Genomic DNA, 25,557 nt, shown 5'->3' on the forward strand with positions numbered 1-25,557 from the left:
GCGGGGAGAGGGTTAACAGCTGGCCCCCTGCTTCAGCACGTAACCCTGGCGGTTATTGTCACATTTTTTGGAAGATTCCAATGTTCGCCGTTACGGCTGACGTTGTTGCGAGGTGAAGCGTGGCGGACTTGGTATGGAGACGCCGCACAAGACGTGTATAAATATGGCGACCACTGCGCAAAATATAATGGGGGGAGATTCATCAAAACTTGTGCAGAGGAAAAGATGACCAGTTTCCCATAGCAACCAATCAGTTTAGCTTCTTTCAGTTTTGAAACAGGCCTATGAAAAATGAAAGAAGCGATCTGATTGGTTTCTATGGGCAACAGGTCAACTTTTCATCTGCACAGGTTTTGATCAATCTCCCCCCCAATGTGGGCTCCGAAACTGGAGGATGGAGGGACGAGGCTGACATTATATGGTTCTTCTATGTAAGAAGCAATTAAACTTATGATTGTTGACAGTATCTGTTAAAACAAAACTACAACTCCCATCATGCCTTAGACCGGACACAATCTGACTAGACTAGGGATTCCCAGCCTAAAGCATTTCAACTGCAGCAAAACTACAACTCCTATCATGTCCTAGACCTGACTAGTCCAGGCATTCCCAGCCTGAGGATCCCAGCTGTTACAAAACTACAACTCCCATCATGGCCTAGACCTGATAAAATCTGACTAGACCAAGAATTCCCAGATAGACGCTATTCAACTGCTGCAAAACTACAGCTCCCATTAAGACCTGACTAGTTTTGACAAAAACAGAGTTTCCCAACCTGAGGTTCTCCAGCTGTGGCAAAACTACAGTTCCCATTATGTCCTGGCCAGATCTGACTGGACCAGTGATCCCCAAATTGAGGCTATTTGACTGCTGCAAAACTACAACTCCCATCATATCCTAGACCTGACAAAATCTTATTATACCAGAAATTTCCAGCCTGAAGCTATTCAGCTGCTCAAAACTACAACTCCTATCATGCCTTAGACTTGACAAGATCTGACTAGACCTGGAATTCCCAGCCTGAAGCTAGTCAACCGTCGCAAAACTACAACTCCTATCATACCTTAGACTTGCCAAGTTCTAACAGAACAGAGTTTTACAACCGGAAGTTCTTCAGTTGTGGCAAAACTACAACTCCCATCGTGCCCTGACTAGGCCAGTGATCCCGAACCTGATGCTATTCAATTGCTGCAAAACTATAACTCCCATCGTGCCCTGACTAGATCTGACTAGATCTGTTATCCCCAAACAGAGACTATTCTACTGCCGCAAAACTACAACTCTCATCATGTCCTAGACCTGACTAGTCATGGCTAGACATGTTGTCCCCAAACAGAGACTATTCTACTGCCCCAAATCTACAACTCCCAGCATGATGGTACGGATGAGCCACAGGTTGGGGAGCGCTGATCTAGCCAGGCCTATGGCATGATGGGAGATGTAGTCTTTCAACAGCTGGAGAGATATAGGTTGGGGATCAAGGTACTAAAGGTATTGAAAGAGCTTTATTCATCATTCAGTCATCATTACAAGTCAAACAATAAATCACACAAAGCATGACAGTACAATATACAGCACAGGTTCCCTAAGCTGTACACACCGTACCACATGCTACGCTAACATTCCGTTCCATGACTCGATATCAAAGAAACAAAGTCGAAAAACAACAACATATTACAGTCTGTGATCGGGGATCAAGGTACTAAAGGACGGAAAATAAAGCTGTAAATATGGTGTGTGGACACTAGGGGGCACTGTTGTCTTCTCTTGCCTGTTACCATCCCTGGAACTGTAATAATGTTCGCACAGAAATCAGAGCTCGTACAGAATACTGCAACATGATGACCAAGATGCTTTGCAGCCAGCATCAGAACAGGGAACCTGATCCCCCCCGCACTGAGGTTGTCATGTCTTTAGCCTCTGACCCCTGGGGGTAATGCATTGCTATTAGAGCCCACTCAGGACATAAGTGGAGCCCTCCACAACCTCCCCACTGTATATGACAGGTACCCGCTAACATCACGTCTCATACCAATCGTGCCAACAAAAAAAGGCGTATAATCGGTCTGTGACACAACTCATTTATTTGTTTTTTTGTCCAGAAAAAAAAACTATTTTTTTTTAACTAGTGAGTATTATTACAAGCGTTGAGTCTTTCATCATATTACTCCAGGATATACCCACAATACATTTTAGAAGCCTATGGGAAAAAAACCATGTAGATTTTTTTTTAAACTGCCAAAAAGACACCAATGGCGAGCCAAAATACTCTAAAGGAAAAAAAAGCACCAAGCGGGTCTGACTTCCAGGTAACATCTTGCCGCAGCGTTTTTTGGGCCAAAAAAACAAGCGTGGCAAATATTGCATTTTTTAAGTGTGTTTTTGCGGCGATACAGCCTGAGGGTCCATTTTAAAGGGGTACTCCGGTGGAAAACTTTTTCTTTTTAAATCAACTGGTGCCAGAAAGTTAAACAGATTTGTAAATTACTTCTATTAAAAAAATCTTAATCCTCCCAGTACTTATTATCTGCTGAATACTAAAGAGGAAATTATTTTCTTTTTGGAACACAGAGCTCTCTGCTGACATCACGAGCACAGTGCTCTCTGCTGACATCTCTGTCCATTTTAAGAACTGTCCAGAGTAGGAGAAAATCCCCATAGAAAACATATGCTGCTCTGCACAGTTCCTAAAATGGACAGAGATGTCAGCAGAGAGCACTGTGCTCGTGATGTCAGCAGAGAGCAGAGTGTTCCAAAAATAAAATAATTTCCTCTGTAGTATTCAGCAGCTAATAAGTACTGGAAGGATTAAGATTTTTTTAATAGAAGTCATTTACAAATCTGTTTAACTTTCTGGCACCAGTTGATTTAAAAAAAAAAAAAGTTTTCCACCGGAGTACCCCTTTAAGTATTTGCAACATCCATTACATACATTTAAAAAAAAACAGACATTGGCCCTCATTTACTAACCGGATTCCTACTCTTTTTGTTGGGTTTTGCACCTAAATTCTGTCTCACAGACAGAAAAAAACAGACAGAATCAGAATCACTCAGAATGAAAAATAAAATAAAATACAAAATGGGTGTGGTTTTCAGGAAAAGGGGCGTGTTCCCTACATTTCATCCAAAATAACTCGTCTTTTCTGAAAACCACTCTGAAAATCATGTGAATTTTCTGGGAAGAAAACCCTAAACTTTAAAGCATGTATAAAGTTTCCAAAAGCGGAGTAAATTAGTAAATACCATGCAAAAAAAAGGATGAAACAGCTAAAATAAAACACAAACCGACACTCCACTCTTAGTAAATGAGGGCCATTGAGTTCTGTCCTGGCAAAGTCTTGCAAAATATGCACCTGCGACAGACTGAGTAACAATTGCGTTAAAGGGGTACTCTGTCCCTAGACATCTTATCCCCTATCCAAAGGATAGAGGATAAGATGTCTGATCGTGGGGGTCCCGCTGCTGGGGACTCCTGCGATCTCCCTGCTGCACCCGGCGTTTGTTTAGAGCATCGGGTGCGGAACCAGAAGGCTCATGACATCACGGTCACGCCCCCTCCCATAGACTTGCATTGAGGGGGCATGGCCATGACATCATGAGTGGGGCGTGACTGTGATGTCATGAGCCTCTGCCCCGCATCGCCAGTCGCTACGTACGCCGGATGTCTGGGGTGCCGCAGCCGAGATCACGAGGGTCCCCAGCGGCGGGTCCCCTGCGATCAGACATCTTATATCCCATCCTTTGGATAGGGGATAAGATGTCTAGGGGCGGAGTAACCCTTTAAGGCACATCGCACCAGCATCCGTGATCGTGACTTGCAATGTCATAATGCCACGTTGCGATCCTCATGTGCAACCAAAACTGTGGTACAGTTCTAGCATAAGACTTTAAAGCAGTGGTTTGTGTAATGCATGCTGCTGGGAAGTTTAGGTGACCACCATACTGAGTACTTATGGAAGCTGACAATGTACTGTATAATGCGTGCCAACGGCTGTCTGCGCATACTGGCAGTTGTGGTTTTGCAACATCTGGAGGCTCACAGACTGGAGACCATGGCTTTAAAGCGCTCCTGTCATAAAAAAAAAATTATAATAATGATAATAATAATTTGACCTGTCATGCAGAAATGCCAAAAATTTTGATCGGCCAGGGTCTTCGTGCTAAGACCTTCACCGATCTCTAGATACAGCTTAGGGGCTCAGTTCAACGCAACGGAGAAGAAGCGTTCCATAGACTTATAAAGGTGCCCGTCTTCTGCAATGAGTTGGATTGTGGGGCCAACCTGGAAGCCCACAGCTATATCTATGGAGGAGGTCTGGGCACTTATACTGCTGTGCTATGCTTAGTGCAGAGCTTGAGGGGGCAGCACAGTGAACACCGAAGAAGGAATCCCCCCCCCCCCCCCCCCCCCCCCGAGCCCTGCGGTAGGCTTAACATAGTGCATCAGTTTTGCAGTGCTCCCTTAACAGCAGAAAGGGCTGCTGGGCTGTGTACAGTAAAGTGAGACCTGCATCAATTAAGTGTGATGGCCCCTTTAAATGGGCAGTGTCAGATCCAAAAACCTTTATATGTTGTTACTGATGAAAATTAAAGACCTTTTGTAATATGGTTGTTTTTTGAATATTTAATAAAGAAAATGGCTCCTAAAAATGCCACCACTAGGAGTCCCCATACCTACTGGGACACTAACCAGTCCTGCAGCAGCATCTGCTTGTCCATGAGTGATGGACAAGAGATGAGTCAGGGACAAGGCTGTATGATCAGACACACCAATCACCTCCCACCACCACAAGGAAGGGACACGCCCTCTCCCACCACACACCAATCACCTTCCACCACATGGAAGGGACACGCCTCCTTCCACAACACACCAATCACTTCCCACCACCACAAGGAGGGACACGCCCCCTCTCACCACACACCAATCCCCTCCCACCACCACAAGGAGGGACACGCCTCCTCTCACCACACACCAATCCCCTCCCACCACCACAAGGAGGGACACGCCCCCTCTCACAAAACACCAATCCCCTCCCACCACCACAAGGAGGGACACGCCTGCTCTCACCACACACCAATCCCCTCCCACCACCACAAGGAGGGACACGCCCCCTCTCACAACACACCAATCCCCTCCCACCACCACAAGGAGGGACACGCCTCCTCTCACCACACACCAATCACCTCCCACCACCACAAGGAGGGACACACCCCCTCCCACCACACACCAATCATCTCCAACTACCACAAGGAGGGACACGCCCCCTCTCACCACACACCAATCCCCTCCCACCACCATAAGGAGGGACATGCCTCCTCTTACCACACACCAATCCCCTCCCACCAACACAAGGAGGGACAGTCACCGTCTCACCACACGCCAATCATCTCCAACTACCACAAGGAGGGACACGCCCCCTCTCACCACACACCAACCCCCTCCCACCACCACAAGGAGGGACACACCTCCACTCACCACACACCAATCCCCTCCACCACCACAAGGAGGGACACGCCTCCTCTCACCACACACCAATCCCCTCCCACCACCACAAGGAGGGACATGCCCCCTCTCACCACACACCAATCCCCTCCCACCACCACAAGGAGGGACACACCCCCTCTCACCACACACCAATCATCTCCAACTACCACAAGGAGGGACACGCCCCCTCTCACCACACACCAATCCCCTCCCACCACCACAAGGAGGGACACGCCTCCTCTCACCACACACCAATCCCCTCCCACCACCACAAGGAAGGACAGGCCCCCTCTCACCACACACCAATCACCTCCCACCACCACAAGGAAGGGACACACCCACTCCCACCACACACCAATCACCTCCCACCACCACAAGAAGGGACACACCCTTCCACCAAACCCCAATCACCGCCCACCACCACGATTATGGAATTGGTAGTCCCCCCCCCCCCCAATCTGGTATGAGTTTTGCCAATGTGCCACTTGATTGACCCTACGGGTCATGTGATAATATTTGTCCCTTACCGATTGTATTCTACAGATTGGCATAGCAGACATATTGGGCAGTCATGTGGGCAATGCCAGGACGCCATAACATTAGACACCCCCAGTTTGGGGAGGGGGCCCTCGCTTTCTCCTAATTTGCAGGCGGCTGTTCTGAATAAAGTTATGCCCAACAGTTGTTCGTGAGTTCATCCTGTGGAAAAGCTTAGGGTGCAGCTGTCGCCATCGCTGTAAGGCCATTAACCCCGGGGCTGCTGGCAAGACGACAAGAAGGGGCTTTACAGAGCAGCCAAGTGATTATTGTGCTGAGCTGCAGTCAGGCCCGGCTACGCTCGCCCCAGTATCAGGTGCCTGGCGCTCGATAAGCTTCTCTTTGTGTCATGCCTCCTGGTCTGTCCGGCCATGGTGCCAACTCCAGCCGGAGACTGGAACCCAGAAATGCCAGGCATGGACCGGCTCTCCGAGGCCTGAGGAGAAGCCATAACCTTTTGGGAACCCGTGTATATTGGGGAATGATTGCTTATATGACACCCCCCAATGTACTAATGAGTGATTATCCTGTATTAGTGGGTAGAATTGGGTCTCTCTACCTGTTGCAAAACTACAACTCCCAGTATACCCTCAATCTGACTAGAACAGCATTCTCCAACCTGAGGCTCTCCAGCTGTTGCAAAACTCTAACTCTTAGGCTCGGTTCACACTACGTAATTTCCGACTAGGGTACCAGTGACCACCATCATATTGAACGCTAATGGGTAGGGTTGCCACCTCTCTTACAAAAAATAAATACCGGCCATGCTAATTTGCATAATTAATTATATATGCGTGACATCACAGGATACACATATGCAGGGGAAATTTTGTCCTATTCTGACCCCTATAACCTTTTTATTTCTCCTTATATGGGCCTGTATGAGGGCTCATTTTTTGCGCCCGATCTGTAGTTTTTAACACCATTTTTGTTTTGATGTGACTTTTTGATCGTTTTTTTAAAATTAAATTAGGAAGTTGCAGTTAGTTATTAACTTCAACTCCCAGCATTCACTGATACAGCCTGTGGCTCCACTCCTCAAAACTAAAACTCCCTGCTTGTTGGACTATTAAGTAGTATATAGTATAGGTCAGTGTATTCCAACCAGGGGTGCTTCCAGCTGTTGCAAAACTACAACTCCCAGCATGTTGGACTATTTAGTAGTATATTAGTATAGGTCAGTGTTTCCCAACCAGGGGTGCCTCCAGCTGTTGCAAAACTACAACTCCCAGCATGTTGGACTATATAGTAGTGTGGTAGCCCTTGGGGGGTGTATGGTAGGGGTGATATGGTATAGGTATATCCGGGGTTAATGTTAACCCTAGAAGAGTTCGTGACGCCAGGCTGAGGGCTGGTATGCTGAATCAGTGTTCCGGCCTATCGCTGCCCTTCCCAGTAACGATAGGTGCATCAAATAACTGAAGGTCCACAAGGAGGTTTGAACTTGAATAACATTTACTGAAGTGCTTGCAATATTCACGGCACAGTAACAGTCTCATACAAACAGTCCTTGGTTACTTAGCGACTGGCAGTAGTTGCGGACCTTGAGTTAGACAATAAGTCTCTAAATTTAGGAAGAGATTTGCAGATCCGTCCGGATTTAGGGGAGGTAGTAGGTCCGGAGATGCTGCAGAGTGTTTGGGAGGTGATACACTCTATAAATATATTCGTTCAGCTGTTGCCGCAAGGCTCGGGCCCAACTCACTGCGATTACTGCTGTACAGGTCTTGCTTGCTTGCTATCCCAGGAACAAGAGAGCGATAAGATGGCCGCCGCTCCCTTATATGGGTAGGGGGCGTGGCAAATCTGATTGGTCCGAACGTCTGCCATTCACTTTACATGGTGTCATGGGATTGCTTACATCACAGGATCTATACACATTGTAAAACCAAAATGAGGCTAGAGATACCAAAATGAGGCCTGGAACGCATCCAGAATGAGGCCTGGAACGCATCACATGACCCGAAGGCCCTGCGACACCATGGAAACAAGTAATTAACCATTTATACTATACTATTTACATTATCTATGCAGAAATTACTAATTATACATGAGGATAGAGGCGACTAGGGGTAGACTGGATTATAGGAATCCCTAAGTCCTAGGAACTCTGGCTATGGGGACCCATAAATAAATAAGTAGCGTATGAAATGCGGTACTGGGACACCACAAACCCCCCTACTAAAGATAAGTTGGCCTCGACGTCTGTCCCCTGAGACAGAGGGACTAGGACTAGACCAGGATGCTATAGAACAGGATGATCTATATATTTTTTGCTATACATCCTAAGTAGACTAACACATTTTGATGCTATCTAGACATTTGAATGCTATCTAGACAATTGAATGCTATCTAGACAATTGAATGCCATCTAGACATTTAAATGCTATCCTTTAGTTTCTAGCTTCCTATATAACTCTATAAAACTTATGATACATTTTGAGGCTTATTAGGTAATTAGGTCTCTCCAGACAATTAGATATCTGCCTAAGACATTTTTATTAGCTCTCTATACATTCTGATGAGGCTAACTAGATATTAGTACAGCTCCATTTACCTTTTGCATCAAGCTGACTAGACATTTGTATTATCTCACACATTTCATATGCCAAACATCAAGTTACCTGTTAGTTAGTACACAATGGGTTTACTGGCTAGCCGGAAGCTAGGTCACAGTAAGGGTGGCTGCTAGGGTCTATCGACTACACGCTACTTACCCCTAGAGCACTTTCAAAACAACCTATCCAGGTTATTCTAAGAATTACGTGTTTATTTTCTGTATTTGCAAGAGCACCTACTGGCCAGCAGAGCATCTCACACACGCAATAAAAAGAGAAAAGAAGAAGTGTACCTAACAGTGGCAGGAATTGGGTATCAATGTGCTACAATTCCTTAAGTGTTACTTAAGTGAGATGTTTATTTGTTTTTGTGTATGTACTAGAGAAATTTTGAGATAGTACATTAAGTAAGTAATCTAGGGTACTGATGCGTGATTTGCGGAACATTGAAGTGGGTTATCAAAGGTACCATGTGTGCAGGTACTAAATGTTAGTCCTGGTACCTTATGGGTAGTTTGCCCTGTTTAGTCCTTTGAGACCGCCGCAACACCACCTCCGAGTCATCAGGAGCTCCTTCACTTGAGGATTCTACAAGAATTTCAGTCCCCGAGGGACCAGCTGGAGGGCTGGAAACGGGAGTAATTTCTTCGGTAGAACTGAGGGGTTCTCTTAAGACAGATGGAGTAGTTGCTTCACGGTCCAGAGCGGTCACTGGAGCATGACTGAGGTTGGGTGTAGCGATCAATGGTGGTTGACATGGGGCAACAGCTACTGGCAACTGACTGGTTGGTGCAACCAGTGTCGGCTGACTGGATGGAGCTGGGAACGGTATGCCCCAATACATGGTAGGCTGCTGAGATGGGAACAAAGGAACGTCCATAGTGGGATGAATTCCTTCTCCCGGCACATACTCTCTCACAGGACTTGTCGGAGGTGGAGTAGAAGTAGCAGGTGGACCAGGAGGAGTAGGATAGGCTAAGCGTATCTTCTTTCCGGCACACTTTTATCCTATCCTTTTATCTTATTCCGGTGAACCACCTGTGGCTCGAATCCATCTTTTTGTATCTCGTACACGTCCGTTTCAGGGTAAGGAACTGCAGTGATGGTATATGGCTCCGTTTCCCACAGGGAGTCCAATTTATGGGTTCTAGGAAATTTTCTGAGCCACACTTTATCTCCAAGCTGCAAGGGCTGAGCCGAAGCATGCCGATTATAATTCTGCTGGCGCTCATGAACTTCACCCATTTTCTTCTCAACGGTGTCCTTGGCTTCCTCAATTCTTCGTCGATGCTCTGACAACCAACCTTGGGAAGCCTGAGGAGAATTGTTGAAAGGTGCCTGTAGGCCAAAGGTCAGATCCTTTGGCAATTGGCCGTGTCGGCCCATCATCAAGAAAAAGGGCGTATACCCCGTAGAGCAGTGAACAGTGTTGTTGTAGATTTCCAGGAGTTCTGGCAGCAGCTGATGCCACTCTTCGTGCTTCGAGACAGAGGCTGCTCTGAGCATCTGGATGAACACTTGATTGATCCTCTCACAGAGTCCATTCCTATGGGGATGATAGGCGGTTGTCTGGAGCTTCTTGCAATCATGCAACTGGCAAAGTTCCTGGAACAACTGGGCTTCAAAGGCGATTCCCCGATCCGTGAGGACCGAGTCGGGACACCCCAACGGTTGGTTCCAATGCCGATAGAAGAGTTGAGCAGCAGTCTTGGCGGTAAGATCCTTGACGGGGACCACGACCACCCACTTGAAATAAGGATCCACCATTGTTAGAGCATGACAATAGCCAGATCGAGTGGGGGCCAGCTTCACATGGTCCAAGGCAACAATTTGATTTGGTCTTTCTGTACAGATGGGATGCAAAGGGGCTCTTGCGTCCCTCCGAGGGTTCTTTATCACGTTGCACACGAAGCACTCGGCACACCATTTCTCGATGTCTCCCCGCATCCCAATCCAGTAAAATCTCCTTCTAACGGTGATCTCTGTCTTATGGACCCCGAAGTGTCCAGATTGGTCATGATAAGCATTCAGAACCAAGGCTGCATCCCTCCGGGGAACCACAATCTGGTGTATGTGGTCTCCAGAGACTGGGTCTAGGGAATTTCGGTAGACCAACCCCCTTGTGCAGGAACAGGCGGTTTCTCTGACGCCACAGTCGCTTCAATTCGAAGTCTCCATGGGCCTTGCGCACCCGAGTAGGCACTTTCTTGTGGAGGCAATAGTCAAGGAGGTCCCCGATAACTCTGCTTTCATCCTGAAGCCTCTTCCAGGTAGACAAATCTTCAGAGACCTTGGGAGATTCAGGTCCGTCACCCGCTTGGGTAGTTAGAGCATTCTGTCTCACGAACCTTCGGTAGAAGGGAGGCCTTTCTACATCTTCCCACACATTTTCAGCAGGAGGTGCTTCTCCCGGGGCCATGCGAGAAAGTACATCCACGTTGACATTGGTTTTTCCGCTGCGGTACTTGATGTTAAAGTCATAGTTGGCCAACCGAGAGGCCCAACGCTGTTCAAGAGCTCCCAACTTAGCAGTGTTCAAATGGGCCAAGGGGTTGTTATCAGTGTAGACCGTGAAGGGAGTAGCAGCCAGATAGTCTTTAAAAGTCTTCAGTAATAGCCCAAATCAGGGCCAGGAGTTCCAGCTTGAAGGAGCTGTAGTTAGCATCATTCTTCTCAGCACCTCGAAGATGCCGGCTGGCATAGGCAATCACCCTCTCCTTGTCATCTTGCACTTGAGATAAGACCGCCCCAGACCTTCAAAGCTAGCGTCTGTGTATAAGCGGAACGGCAGGCTGTAATCAGGATATGCCAATATGGGGGGGTTCCGTGAGGAGGTACTTCAGGGCTCGGAAGGCATCCTCTTGTTCTTCGGCCCACTGGATGGGAAGCCTCCCATTGTAATTATCCCGGGCAGTCCCTCTCAGTAATTCGGTCAAGGGTCCGGCAATTTGAGCAAAATGAGGGATGAAACGCCGGTAATATCCAGCAAACCCCAGGAAACTTTGGACGTCTCACACCGTCCTGGGTGAAGGCCAATCTTTCACAGCACTCACTTTGTCTGGATCAGGCTGGACTCCTTGAGTACTGACGACATGTCCTAAGTAGTGCACTTGAGGCTTCAGTAAGTGACATTTGGAAGGCTTAACCTTGAGTCCATGTCGGATAAGAACTTGGAAAACTTCTTTCAGGTGATCCAGGTGTTTCTGATATGTTCGAGAGTAGACTATGATGTCATCTAGATACAATAAAACACTCTGGAAGTTAAGGTGCCCTAAGCATCGCTCCATTAGGCGCTGGAAAGTAGCTGGTGCATTGCACAGTCCAAAGGGCATACTTTTGAACTCGAAGAGGCCCATGGGAGTCACAAATGCGGTCTTCTCTCTGTCCTCTTCTGCCATTGGCACTTGCCAGTAGCCACTCGTCAGATCCAGTGTGGAAAAGTAGGTGGCAGACCCCAACGCAGTCAAGGATTCTTCAATGCGTGGGAGAGGATAGGCATCTTTATGAGTTATGTTGTTTAGCTTCCGGTAGTCTACGCAGAAGCGGATGGTGCCATCTTTCTTTTTCACCAAGACCAAAGGTGCAGCCCACGGACTCTGGCTTTCTTGGATGACATAGGCCTCTTTCATCTCTACCAACATTTTCTTTAAGGTCTGCTACATCCCAGGAGCCACAGGGCGATGCCTCTCTTTAATGGGTGGATTGTCTCTGGTGAGGATCCTATGTTTGATCATAGCGGTCCTGCCAAAGTCTGTGGGAAATTTGCTGAAAGCCTCTTGATGTTTCTTAGCCACCTGGATGACTCCTTCCACCTGTTCCTTGGGGGTGTCTTTGTCTCCTATCATCAGCTGGTTCCAACTAGGTTCTGCAGGGCTCTGGTCAGGTCCAGATTGGACCACCTGTGACTTCGAGACTACATCTCTGATGTCTAGATGGTGTAACGTAGCCACTGGAGTGTACTTGGGTAGCTGGACAGCAACTTGAGAGAGATTGATAAGCCTCACTGGGACCTTCCCATTCCGTACGGTCACAAGGCTTCGAGCAGCTCGCACCAAGGGACAATCTTCCAGCAGAAGGGGCTCCAAGAGCGCTTGGTAATCTTGATTTTTCACCCCGGGTCGGGCACGGCACCAAATAACTGTCTCTGTCTGTGGCTGTAGGCTAATGGCTCGGATATCTTGAGTCCTTACTCGGCAGATTTCTCCATGTTGATTCATGAACTTCTGTTCTGCTTGAAGGGTTTTGAGGTGGTGTTGGGCAGCTCGCCGGCCTAGGGGTGACAAGTGACGGAGAGATGCATGCAGTGCACAGACAATATCATCAAAACAGTGCCTCATAATATTCATGCCTAAAATGAAATCGGCCGCTCCCTCATCTCTGACATTTGTGACAATCACCCCTTGCCTTCCTAACACATGTTTTCCCACCTGCACCGTGGGCTCCCAGTAACCATGTCTGGGTACTGGTTTCCCGTTCCCTGCAATTACTCTGAAGTCCGCTTCCTGAGGGTCACACAACCTTTCTGGGCCCCAGTACTTATAGAAAAACCCCTGTGGGATAGTGGATACCTGAGACCCCGTATCTATCAGAGCTTGTAACGGGACACCTTCAATCAACACCTGTACATAGGGGCAAGCAGCTACACACATAGATAGTCCTTTCTTGTCGCTGGTTGATTCTGGACCTTCAATCTCTACTCCTGTGGTGCGGTCCTCGACCCCAGGGGACGCCCGTTTAAAGCCCAGCATTGGCTCTTCCAGTGTCCATTCTTGTTACAATAACTGCAAATGGGTCTTTGGCTTCCAGGTGGTCTCACAGGAGGAACATTAGGTGGAGTGACAGGGCGAGGGTCAGCCTTCTTAGGTGGTGGTGTTGCAGATCTGGAAGGGTTTGGCCGTACTGTCATTTCTTTGAAAGCTTAGGCTAACTGTTCAATGTCCTGTTTAATGTCTTGTAAGTCAGCTGTCCAAGGGCTAGGATTAGATGTTGGTGAGGCAGATTGAGAAGGGACAGGCGGTTGGGGTGAAGACCCTCAGAGTCTGTAGTAGGGACACTACTGTCTGAGGCCACTACTGTCTGAGGCCCCGATTCTATTACTTTCACCGCTAGTCTCTTAAAGGCTGGGAAGGCCATGTCAGGATTCTGTACGCCCAGCATCCTAAGTTGGGCCTTGTCCCATTTGTTTAGCGCCCCCTCTATAAAACGGTCCATCAGTACTCGATTGCCCTGATCGGGCATGATGCCGTCCAACTTCTGTACCGCCTCTAATGCGCTCTGCAAAGCCACTGCATATGCTTGGAGGGTCTCACCTGGCTTCTGGCGTCGTTCATAGAGTCGGAGGCGTACCTCTGAGGGGGAGTGAGATTCAAACACTTGAGAAAGTCCTTCAAAAATCTGTCCCATTGTGGCCTTATCGGCCACTGGCCAGGTGCGAAGTTCTTCCAAGGCGGGTCCCTGGAGTTGTCCCAGAAGCAGTTGTACTTGTTGATGAGGGGGAAGTGCATAAAATGCAAAGAGGCTGTAGAATTTCTCTTTAAAGTCTCTTAGTGTAAAAGGGTCACCATTGTAGGTGGGAAGTACAGGATTCCCCAAGAAGACAGGTGCAGCAACTGGGGCTCCCAACACATAGGGAGAGACTGAGGGTGGACTGGTTGGGTCCTGTTCTGCCGGTGTTGGAGGTCATGCCGGCATCACAGGTAGGGCACGCCCTTGGGAGATCGAGATTGCTGGTGAGGGCGGCAATATTCTTCTAGCTGAGGGTGGAGACCCTGTTGGTTGGGCCGCTGGAGCATCGCCCTCTTGCTGTTCAGGTGGGGACTGTGGGACTGGAGGTTCCGACATTTTCGTATTTGTTGTACTGGCCCTTTAAATAGACCTCGGATTCCTAGGTCCCAGTGAAATATGCAATTGTTCTTTAATCTGGAACTTGAGAGCGTAGATTTCAAACTTGAGAGCGGTGACCTGAAACTCAACAGCTTTCAATTGGAATTTGAGTGCGTTGATCGGCACCTTAAGCGATTCTGTGCAGGACTTCAATTCGGTAATCTGATGTCTCAGAGTCCCGTACTGCTCCGGTTCTTCACAGCTTCTAGCCTGTTGGCGCACTCTGCGCCTTTTCCCTTGCTGGGCTGTCTCTCTTTGCTGGTTTCTGGCCCTTGGCTCCGACAAAATGGCCGCCGCTGCACCGAGGGCTTCGGTGGGCGGGGTCTCTGGATCACGTGCGCTGGTATGTCCCGCGTTGACTTGTAACTCTGCAGTACTGTTCGCCTCCCCCCTTACTTTACATGTGCACTTCCTCCACACAGCACCGTGCGCGCAACCCCTTACTCCGGAGTATAAGTCACAGTACATTAATAAAGTTCACTTCTTAGGGGGTAGTACACTTTCACTAGTGGCAATGGTAGGCACACACCCGAATCCTGTTTGTGACGCCAAAAAAGGCTTTGTGGTAGCCCTTGGGGGGGTGTATGGCAGTGGTGGTATAGTATAGGTCAGTGTATTCCAACCAGGGGTGCTTCCAGCTGTTGCAAAACTACAACTCCCAGCATGTTGGACTATTTAGTAGTATATTAGTATAGGTCAGTGTTTCCCAACCAGGGGTGCCTCCAGCTGTTGCAAAACTACAACTCCCAGCATGTTGGACTATATAGTAGTGTGGTAGCCCTTGGGGGGTGTATGGTAGGGGTGATATGGTATAGGTATATCCGGGGTTAATGTTAACCCTAGAAGAGTTTGTGACGCCAGGCTGAGGGCTGGTACGCTGAATCAGTGTTCCAGCCTATCGCCGCCCTTCCCAGTAACAATAGGTGCATCAAATAACTGAAGGTCCACAAGGAGGTTTGAACTTGAACTTGAATAACGTTTACTGAAGTGCTTGCAATATTCACGGCACAGTAACAGTCTCATACAAATAGTCCTTAGTTACTTAGCGACTGGCAGTAGTTGCGGACCTTGAGTTAGACAATAAGTCTCTAAATTTAGTAAGAGATTTGCAGATCCGTCCAGATTTAGGGGAGGTAGTAGGTCCGGAGATGCTGCAGAGTGTTTGGGAGGTGATACACTCTATAAATATATTCGTTCAGCCGTTGCCGCAAGGCACGGGCCCAACTCACTGCGATTACTGCTGTACAGGTCTTGCTTGCTTGCTATCCCAGGAACTAGAAAGCGATAAGATGGCCGCCGCTCCCTTATATGGGTAGGGGGCGTGGCGAATCTGATTGGTCCGAACGTCTGCCATTCACTTTACATGGTGTCATGGGATTGCTTACGTCACAGGATCTATACACATTGTAAAACCAAAATGAGGCTATAGATACCAAAGTGAGGCCTGGAACGCATCCAGAATGAGGCCTGGAACGCATCACATGACCCGAAGGCCCTGCGACACCATGGAAACAAGTAATTAACCATTTATCTACATTTATACTAAACTATTTACATTATCTATGCATAAATTACTAATTATACATGAGGATAGAGGCGACTAGGGGTAGACTGGATTATAGGAATCCCTAAGTCCTAGGGACTCTGGCTATGGGGACCCATAAATAAATAAGTACCGTATGAAATGCGTTACTGGGACACCACAGTAGTATATTGATATAGGTCAGTGTTTTCCAACCAGGGGTGCCTCCAACTGTTGCAAAACTACAACTCCCAGCATGTTGGACTATATAGTAGTATATAGTATAGGTCAGTATTTCCCAACCAGGGGTGCCTCCAGCTGTTGCAAAACTACAACTCCCAGCATGTTGGACTATATAGAAGTATATAGTATAGGTCAGTGTTTTCCAACCAGGGGTGCTCCCAGCTGTTGCAAAACCACAACTCCCAGCATGCCCTGATACAGCCTGTGGCTCAGCAGCTGCCCCAAACGAAAACTACAACTCCCAGCATGTTGGACTATTTAGTAGTATATAGTATAGGTCAGTGTTTTCCAACCAGGGGTGCCTCCAGCTGCTGCAAAACTACAACTCCCAGCATGCCCGGACAGCCAACGGCTGTCCGGGCATGCTGGGAGTTGTAGTTTTGCAACAGTCGAAGGCACCCCTGGTTGGGAAACACTGGTATAGTATATGGTGCAACATTCTGGAAGTTGGAGGACTGGTTGGATAAATACCGGACATTGCATTGCCAGTATTTTTTTATAAAAAAAAATACCGGCCAGGTGGCAACCCTAGTTGGAGTTAGGCTGGGTCGGTAACATGGTCAACATTTTATCACCCAGCTTTCTCAGAAACAGATACAACTAAGAAATCGCTTTGCAGGATTTAGAAGAGGATGAATCAAGGAGTTTAGAGGTTTCTAAGTTCATAATGGGGGGTGTTCTCTCCACACATGGACCTTCACCCCCCCCCCCATCATTGGGTCTGGTACAGTAACAAAGAGCAGATAGTTGTATGGAGAGACTCCCATCATCCTGTGATTGTGCTGCTGAGGCCAGTGCTGGGGCTTTGCTCCTGACAATGCTCTGCAAGTATCTTATCTGCCCCGCTGCTACAGCTCTGCCTCACCCCATTCTCGCAGATTTCCTCCTGTCTTATCAGGCCTCACCTTATCCTATGTCAGGGCGATGGGCTCGTGCCGGGGATTAGGGGGGGGAACTGGATACCCACAGCAGCACACATGCACAGCCGCCGTCCTGCTACAGAAGTGATCACCCAGCTCGCAATGATTCCTGAATGGCAATTCTTCTTACATCAGCTCATATCTAGATAGATTTACTGCTTTCTTCCATAAACAGTGCCACTCTTGTCCTCAGGTTGTGTGCTGTATTGCAGCTCAGTTCTATTGGAAGTAAATGGATCTGAGTTGTAATACCACACACAACCTGAGGACAGGGGTGGCGCATTTTTTTTGGGAAGAAAGCAGCTCTGTTTTTCTAATCGTGGATAACCTCTCTAAAGTCTGCCATTCCGAAGCTTAGAAAAGTATAGAGTATAACATGTGAGTCACTGGCGACCTGGCCTGACAGCTGTCAGTTTAGGTGAGTGGTCTCCAAACTGTGGCCGTCCAGATGTTGCAAAACTACAACTCCCAGCATGCCCAGACAGCCGATGGCTGGTTTTGGTAATCAGATCCACATTTGGATCAGGACTTGTGCCCATAATACAGCAAAAGTGTGTGCATTTACACTAGTTTGGACCCAGCCTAACTGCACTGGGTCTGTGTCTCGGTGGACAATAAAGCTGCAAGATTAGCTTGTTAACAGTCCCAGGTCTTAAGAAGAAGAAAAAAAAGTAGAAAAAAATAAAGACTTTAGTTAACTGTATACTGAATTATTATTGAGATCAATGTATAAGCAGTCTGCAGTAAGCTCCTCAGCTCCCTCTGGTGGTGGCTGCAGGAAGACAGAATTTTATCTTTTAACTCTATAGTTAGGGCTCGCCGCCAGTAAAAATAACTAAATAAATAAAAACTGTAGCTCTGACAACCAACTTATTTAATTTTTTTATTATTAATTTATTGTGCGTACATTTTTCCCCCCCTCTAACGGACAAAAAGTGTTGGTAAATAAAATACGTCAGTTTTTCTCACAGTGTGTGAATATGGCCTAAGGGTCCAAGATTAGCCTTGTCGTTTAGGATCTATTAGGGAGGGGTCGTATTCAAAAACATACTAAATGTTTTTAACTACGGTAAGGCTAAGGCTCTTTAGAAATATTGTGCATCTTCCCTTGTGTGTTCAGTCTACACCACCTCTGAGGTGGTATAGTTAAGGACTGTTTTTTTTATTTTTGGTGCAGACCCCACCCACTCACCTACACACTGGGTGCTGTGCCATTTTTTCAACAAATCTAGCATAGTTTACATACTTTAAGGCAGAACAAGGCAAACTCAGTTTTGAATATTTCCCCTGTGGTATGTGTAGTTTTGTGGTACGGTTTCGGCTCGACTACATCTGCGGAGTAGTTTTGTGGTATGGTTTCGTCTCGACTACATCTGCGGAGTAGTTTTGTGGTATGGTTTCGTCTCGACTACATCTGCGGAGTAGTTTTGTAGCAGTCTCAGCTCTGCTGTATCTGCAGAGTAATTTTGTTGAACGTTCCCAGCTGGACTACATCTACGTAGTAGTTTTGTGGCGCAGCCCCAGGTCGGCTACATCTGCAGAGTAGTTTTGTGGTACGGTTTCGGCTCGACTACATCTGCGCAGTAGTTTTGTAGCAGTCTCAGCTCTGCTGTATGTGCAGAGTAATTTTGTGATACAGTCTCAGCTCTGCTTCATCTGCAGAGTCATTTTGTTGAACGTTCTCAGCTGGACTACATCTACGTAGTAGTTTTGTGGCGCAGCCCCAGGTCAGCTACATCTGCAGAGTAGTTTTGTGGCGTGGTTTTTAGCTACACTACATCTGTGGAGAAGTTTTGTGGTGAAGTCCCAGCTCTACTACATCTGAAAAGCAATTGTGTGGTGCGGTATCAGCTCTGCTACATCTACGTAGTAGTTTTGTGGCGCAGCCCCAGGTCGGCTACATCTGCGGAGTAGTTTTGTGGCCTGGTTTTTAGCTCCACTACGTCTGTGGAAAAGTTTGGTGGTGCAGTCCCAGCACTGCTACATCTAAAGAGTAATTTTGTGGTGCGGTCTCAATTCTGCTACATCTACAGAGTAGAGTGTATAAAAGGGTTAATGGTGTCACCGATCTACGTGATTCCTTCCATAGCTTCTCCCATGTATACGAGCGTAGAGGTTGGCGGCGTCTAGCAGCGGGAGGACAGTAAACGCAGCGCTCTGTAGTCAGGGCTTTACTCTGGCCCCGTGCCATCCCACATTTGTGTTAGAATAAACAGAGGGATAGATTTCCCGTATCCTGGCACACATGGGCGCTGAGTGTTTGTCAGTATGGGGCCCGCCATGAGGTGGAAGCCTGGTCGCTGGCAGAGGGACAATTATCAGATGGCTCGTGTACATCCCCGCAGAGCCCGAGCCGCAGCCGTACCGCTATCGGGAATCACATCTTGTATGAATTAATGCTCGGCCTTGTGTATCCGGCAGGTAAAGCGCAGAACACGACAAGATTCTTCGTACGTCAAGAATTAATGTAAGTGGAGAAGGTGAAGGGCTGTCATGGTATTCTAGGAGTTGGGGACCTAAACTATAGAGCAGTGTTTCCCAACCAGAGTGCACCGAACTCTCAGCGTGTCCGGACAGCCAGACCCCCTACTGAGAAAACATCCATAGTAAGAGTCCCATGGTGTCATCCTAGAACCTATAGTAGGTGCTACTAGCTTATCACAGGTTGTCAGTCCTAGTTCAAAAAATGAACCAGGAGGCTTAGTATGAACATTGGTATACAGTCATGGCCTTAAATGTTGGCACCCCTGACATTTTTCTAGAAAATTTAGTATTTTTCACAGAAAAGGATTGCAGTAACACATGTTTTGCTATACACATGTTTATTCCCTTTGTGTGTATTGGAACTAAACCAAAAAAGGGAGGAAAAAAACCAGCAAATTGGACATAATGTCACCAAACTCCAAAAATGGGCGGACAAAATTATTGGCACCTTTTCAAAATTGTGAAAAAATAAGATTGTTTCAAGCATGTGATGCTCCTTTAAACTCACCTGGGGAAAGTAACAGGTGTGGGCAATATAAAAATCACACCTAAAAGCAGATAAAAAGGAGAGAAGTTCCACATTATCAAGAAGTTTGCAACCCATGGCACTGTAACTAACTCCCTGGGCGTGGACGGAAGAGAAAAATTGATGAAAGGTGTCAACAAGGGATAGTCTGGATGGTGGTTAAGCAGCCCCAAACAAGTTCCAAAGATATTCAAGCTGTCCTGGAGGCTCAGGGAGCATCGGTGTCAGCGCGAACTATCCGTCAACATTTAAATGAAATGAAAAGCTATGGCAGGAGACACAGGAGGACCCCACTGCTGACATAGAGACATAAAAAAGCAAGACCACATTTTGCCAAAATGAACTTGAGTAAGCCAAAATCCTTCTGGGAAAACAACTTGTGGACAGATAGAGCTTTTTGGTAAAGCGCATAATTCTACTGGCCTACAAAGATAACAACACAGTGAAATATGGTGGAGGTTCAATGATGTTTTGGGTTGTTTTGCTGCCTCTGGCACTGGGGGCCTTGAATGTGTACAAGGCATCATGAAATCTGAAGATTAACAACGGATTTTGGGTCGCACTGTACAGCCCAGTGTCAGAAAGCTGGGTTTGCGCTCGAGATCTTGGGTCTTCCTGCAGGACAATGACCCCAAATATACGTCAAAAAGCCCCCAGAAATGGATGGCAACAAAGCTCTGGAGAGTTCTGAAGTGGCAGCAATGAGTCCAGATCTAAATCCCATTGAACACCTGTGGAGAGATCTTAAAATTGCTGTTGGGAAAAGGCGCCTTCCAATAAGAGAGACCTGGAGCAGTTTGTAAAGGAAGAGTGGTCCAACATTCCGGCTGAGAGGTGTAAGAACCTTATTGATGGTTATAGGAAGCAACTGATTTCAGTTATTATTTCCACAGGGTGTGCAACCAAATATTAAGTTAAGGGTGCCAATAATTTTGTCCAGCCCATTTTTGGAGTTTGATGTGACGCCACACCTCACACATAGACTTGCATTGAGGGGTGTGGTGTGACATCACGACAAAATGTTCCAAACGATGGGGCAGCGGAGTACCCCTTTAAATAGTCACTGTCATTTCAGCGAACTTTGCATAGATCAATAGTACAAGTGAATGTAAGAAACTTTGCAATATATTTTATTTAACCAAAATGCTTCTTTCTCCTGTTATCAAGCTTCTTCCCTCCCCCTCCCCCCTCTCCTTTGAGACTATATTCCACTCAAAAAATCAGCTCAGCTTTGTTGTGTGTCTGCTAGGCAAGCAATACAAGTCTATGGAGGGGGGCTCAAGACAAGCAATACAAGTCTATGGGGGGGGGCTCAAGACAAGCAATATAAGTCTATGGAGGAGGGAGCTCAAGACAAGAAATACAAGTCTATGGAGGGGGGGCTCAAGACAAGCAATACAAGTCTATGGAGGGGGGCTAAAGACAAGCAATACATGTCTATAGAGTTGAGAGCTCAAGACAAGCAATACAAGTCTATGGAGGGGGGGGGCTGAAGACAAGCAATACAAGTCTATGGAGGGGGGAGCTCAAGACAAGCAATACAAGTGTATGGAGGGGGGCTCAAGACAAGCAATACAAGTCTATGGAGGGGGGCTCAAGACAAGCAATACAAGTCTACGGAGGGGGGACTCAAGACAAGCAATACAAGTCTATGGAGGGTGGGGCTAAAGACAAGCAATACAAGTCCATGGAGGGGGGCTCAAGACAAGCAATTCAAGTCTATGTAGGTGGGGCTCACGACAAGAAATACAAGTCTATGGAGGGGGAGCTCAAGACAAGCAATACATGTCTATGGAGGGGGGGGGGGGGCTAAAGACAAGCAATTCATGTCTATAGAGGTGAGAGCCCAAGACAAGCAATACAAGTCTATGGAGGGGGGGGGGGGTAATGCCAAGCAATACAAGTCCATGAAGGGGGAGCTCAAGACAAGCAATACAAGTCTATGGAGGGGGGGCTCAAGACAAGCAATACAAGCCTATGGAGGGGGGCTCAAGAAAAACAATACAAGTCTATGGAGGGGGGGCTCAAGCCAAGCAATACAAGTCTATAGAAAAGGGAGCTCAAGCCAAGCAATACAAGTCTATGGAGGTGGGGGGGAGCTTAAGACAGGCATTACAAGTCTATGGAAGGGGAGCTCCGCCCACCAGCTCTGAGAGAACTGAAAATTACAGATGAAGCCTGCAGAGCAGAAATCTGCTGAAAAATACTGTATACAAGTTATAAAATAACCAGAAATAGTGCTGCTCCTCATGTACACAAACAGGGCAGCTTATCCTGAAATGGCAGGTACGCTTTAAGGCTGTGTTTCCACTTAAATTTTATTTTGCAAAAGTACAGAAAAACACGCCACATTTGCAGCACAGGCATTTTTAAGCGCAAACAACAATGTGACAAGGAGTCAATAGAGAAATATGAAATGCCAAACCCAGTTGGTGTTTTTTCCTTTGGCATTCTATAATTCTTCTTTGGTGCTTCTTGGCTAAGGGTCAAAGCGTGCTGAGACTATGGTGTTTTTTCTGGGAATCATGGCATTCCCCCCCCCCCCCCCCCCCCATAAACTCCTATATGAGGAAAGAAAACACCAAGAAAAACGCAATTTTTTAGTCACATGACTTGACTACAAAAAACACCAAAGGAAAAAAAATGCCCTTACTAATAAACACAATTTTTGACAAATGCCTCAAAAGAAAAAAAAAAGCATTTTTCAAAAATAATGGGGAGAGTTTTTTGGGTAATTTTTTTTCTGGCCAAAAATAGGCACCATAAATAGGTTGTGTGGAAACTATGCCTAAAGCAGTATTTCCCACCCTCTGGCTGTTGATAAACAGCAATACAGGACTGGTACAAGAATTTTTGCCACCCTAGGCAAAAGCTAGTTTTGCTGCCCTCTTGACTCCGCCCATTGGCCAAAATTGACATGCCCTATGCTGGCCGAGCCAGTGGTTTGGATGCTGGTTGTTTAACTTTCTTGCGGCAGGCAAAGGGGCGCCCACCCAGAGATGTGCACACATAGACTCAAAAGGGGGCTTGAGCCCCTGCCCTTTTAAAGCACCTGCCCTATAACGCTGCAATGTCCCAGTACAGGACATGGTCCAGTACTGCCCTTAGACCCTGTCAGGTTGAGACCCTCAGTGACCTGGGGACTCCCCTGAATGGTCTCCCCCTTGTTGTTCCATAATGTTGTGTACATCACTTTAATGCCTAGACAGTCTCCTTATGTATAGATAGAGCAGAGGACCTGTGGGAGGTCTCAAGGACCTGTGTAAGTCTGTCACATGTTATGTTATGTTGTCGCATGATTTGTTGTCACATCTCCCAGAGAGCACCAGCTTAACCTATGACCCGCAACTTGACCAATGGGCTTTAGTCCAGCCCCCCACTATATAACGGGGTGGCCATTACAATTTCTCAAAGATTCTATCTGCTACTGAGCACAGCAAACACCAGAGATCTCCGTGCAAGTGATCAGTGTCTGGAAGACCCCAAAAGCTACAGTCATTCCAGTAATTCTCAAGTCTATGTCTGCTGTCACTGAAACTAGTCAAGTCCTGCACATAGTCAAGTCAAGTCCAATCTCAAGTCAAGTTAATTACAAGTATTGGTCCAGCAAGCTGCGAGGTCCTCTGGGTCCTGACCACCTCTCTGGGAATTCTGGCCTTAGCTGTGAAGATAATTCCACCGTCTTATACTCAGTAAAGCCTCCGATTGACCACAACCTGGCACCAGTTGATGGTGCTTTTCCAGGGGAGTACCCCTTTAGGGTACAATTGAACTTCCTTGACATGATTGATATGGGTTTCATCAGTTGCCCCCTCCTTTCCTACGATCAGCTTATCCCTTTCACTGTTAAAGGGGTATTCCGGTGCCTCAGCGTTCTGAACATTTTGTTCAGAACGCTCGGAGCCGGAAGCCGTGATCGTGACGTCACACCCCCTCCATTCATGACTATGGTAGGGGGCGAGTCAGTTGACAAGCCTCCTCCCATACACATGAATGGAGGAGGTATGGCGTCATGAGGGGCGTGGCTGTGACTTCACGACCACTGCTGCAGGAACCCAGAGTTTATTTAGAATGCCGGGTGCGGCGAGAGATCGTGGGGGCCCCAGCAGTGGGACCCCTGCGATCAGACATCTTATCCCCTATGCTTTGGATAGAGGATAAGATACCTAGTAGCGGAGTACCCCTTTAGTAGGTGTTACCTTTTAATCTTGAAATAACTACTTCAGTTCCTGCATGTAGAAAACTTCAACCACATGTCTAACTGCCTATTAGTCAGAAGCAAAACAAATTGTGTATATTTACTCCTTTAACCTATCCCAGAAGCTTTACAAGCCAGAAAATTACACATATTGGTCTACTGACCTGCAACGAAAATCTGATCCGTAACAAAAACGCATTTCTACAAAAATTGAAGGCTCCCTAACCCTCAAAACCCACTTTGCATAAATCAATAAAATGAGCAAGTATATCTTATCAGAGAAAAAGATCTCTTTCTCATCTACTCATGATTTACCCTAAAAAAAATAGTAAAAGTCAATCTTAAGACGGGTTATCAGCTCACTATGGGAACAGTTTACAGCTGTCGATAGAAGTCTTTGAAGAGGGGTGACAGAGAAGACGTTTGCTGCAAAGTAAGACAGAAGCACACTTAAACACAGAGAATCTGCCAAAAGCTATAGTAAATGTTATACCTACCTTCCCTCAGCGGCAGATTCATAGCTTGTACTGCTTATTATTGCTCTATAATGTCCTCATGCTGTTTCTACTTTTTAGGTTGCGTTATAAAGATATAGGAGCAGAATCTTTGCTTCTGTGTGTGCAGCGTATGAGAGACATCATTGCAGCTGGTCTTCACTCACTACCTCATGGACGCTGAAAATCAGACTTGCAGGCTGCAGAGAGGAAAATAGTTCTATAATACTGTCTCCTGTGTACAAGAATATAACTACTATAATACTGCTCCTAAATACAAGAATATAACTACTATAATACTGCTCCTATATACAAGAATATAACTACTATAATACTGCTCCCTATATACAAGAATATAACTACTATAATACTTCTCCTATATACAAGAATATAACTACTATAATACTGCTCCTATATACAAGAATATAACTACTGTTACGCCGAGCGCTCCGGGTCCCCGCTCCTCCCCGGAGCGCTCGCTTCACTCTCTCCGCTGCAGCGCTCCGGTCTCGTCCTCTGACCCGGGGCGCTGCGATTCCGCTGCCAGCCGGGATGCGATTCGCGATGCGGGTAGCGCCCGCTCGCGATGCGCACCCCGGCTCCCCTACCTGACTCGCTCTCCGTCTGTTCTGTCCCGGCGCGCGCGGCCCCGCTCCCTAGGGCGCGCGCGCGCCGGGTCTCTGCGATTTAAAGGGCCACTGCGCCGC

The 25,557-nt window shown here is 47.1% G+C and overlaps 1 protein-coding gene across 2 annotated transcripts in view; it reads right to left on the reverse strand.

Moving 5' to 3' along the window:
• The window catches only part of LOC130283856 (uncharacterized), a 136,408-nt gene that overhangs the window by 95,021 nt on the left and 15,830 nt on the right, over positions 1-25,557 (reverse strand). For both annotated transcript variants that reach the window (XM_056533462.1, XM_056533463.1), the window contains exon 2: positions 24,854-25,050. In XM_056533462.1, coding sequence (XP_056389437.1) covers positions 24,854-24,875 — 22 coding nt within the window. In that variant the 5' untranslated portion in view covers positions 24,876-25,050. The remainder of the gene's footprint in view (positions 1-24,853; positions 25,051-25,557) is intronic.

Source organism: Hyla sarda, chromosome 8 (genome assembly GCF_029499605.1).
Source record: "Hyla sarda isolate aHylSar1 chromosome 8, aHylSar1.hap1, whole genome shotgun sequence".
NCBI classification, from domain to species: domain Eukaryota; kingdom Metazoa; phylum Chordata; class Amphibia; order Anura; family Hylidae; genus Hyla; species Hyla sarda.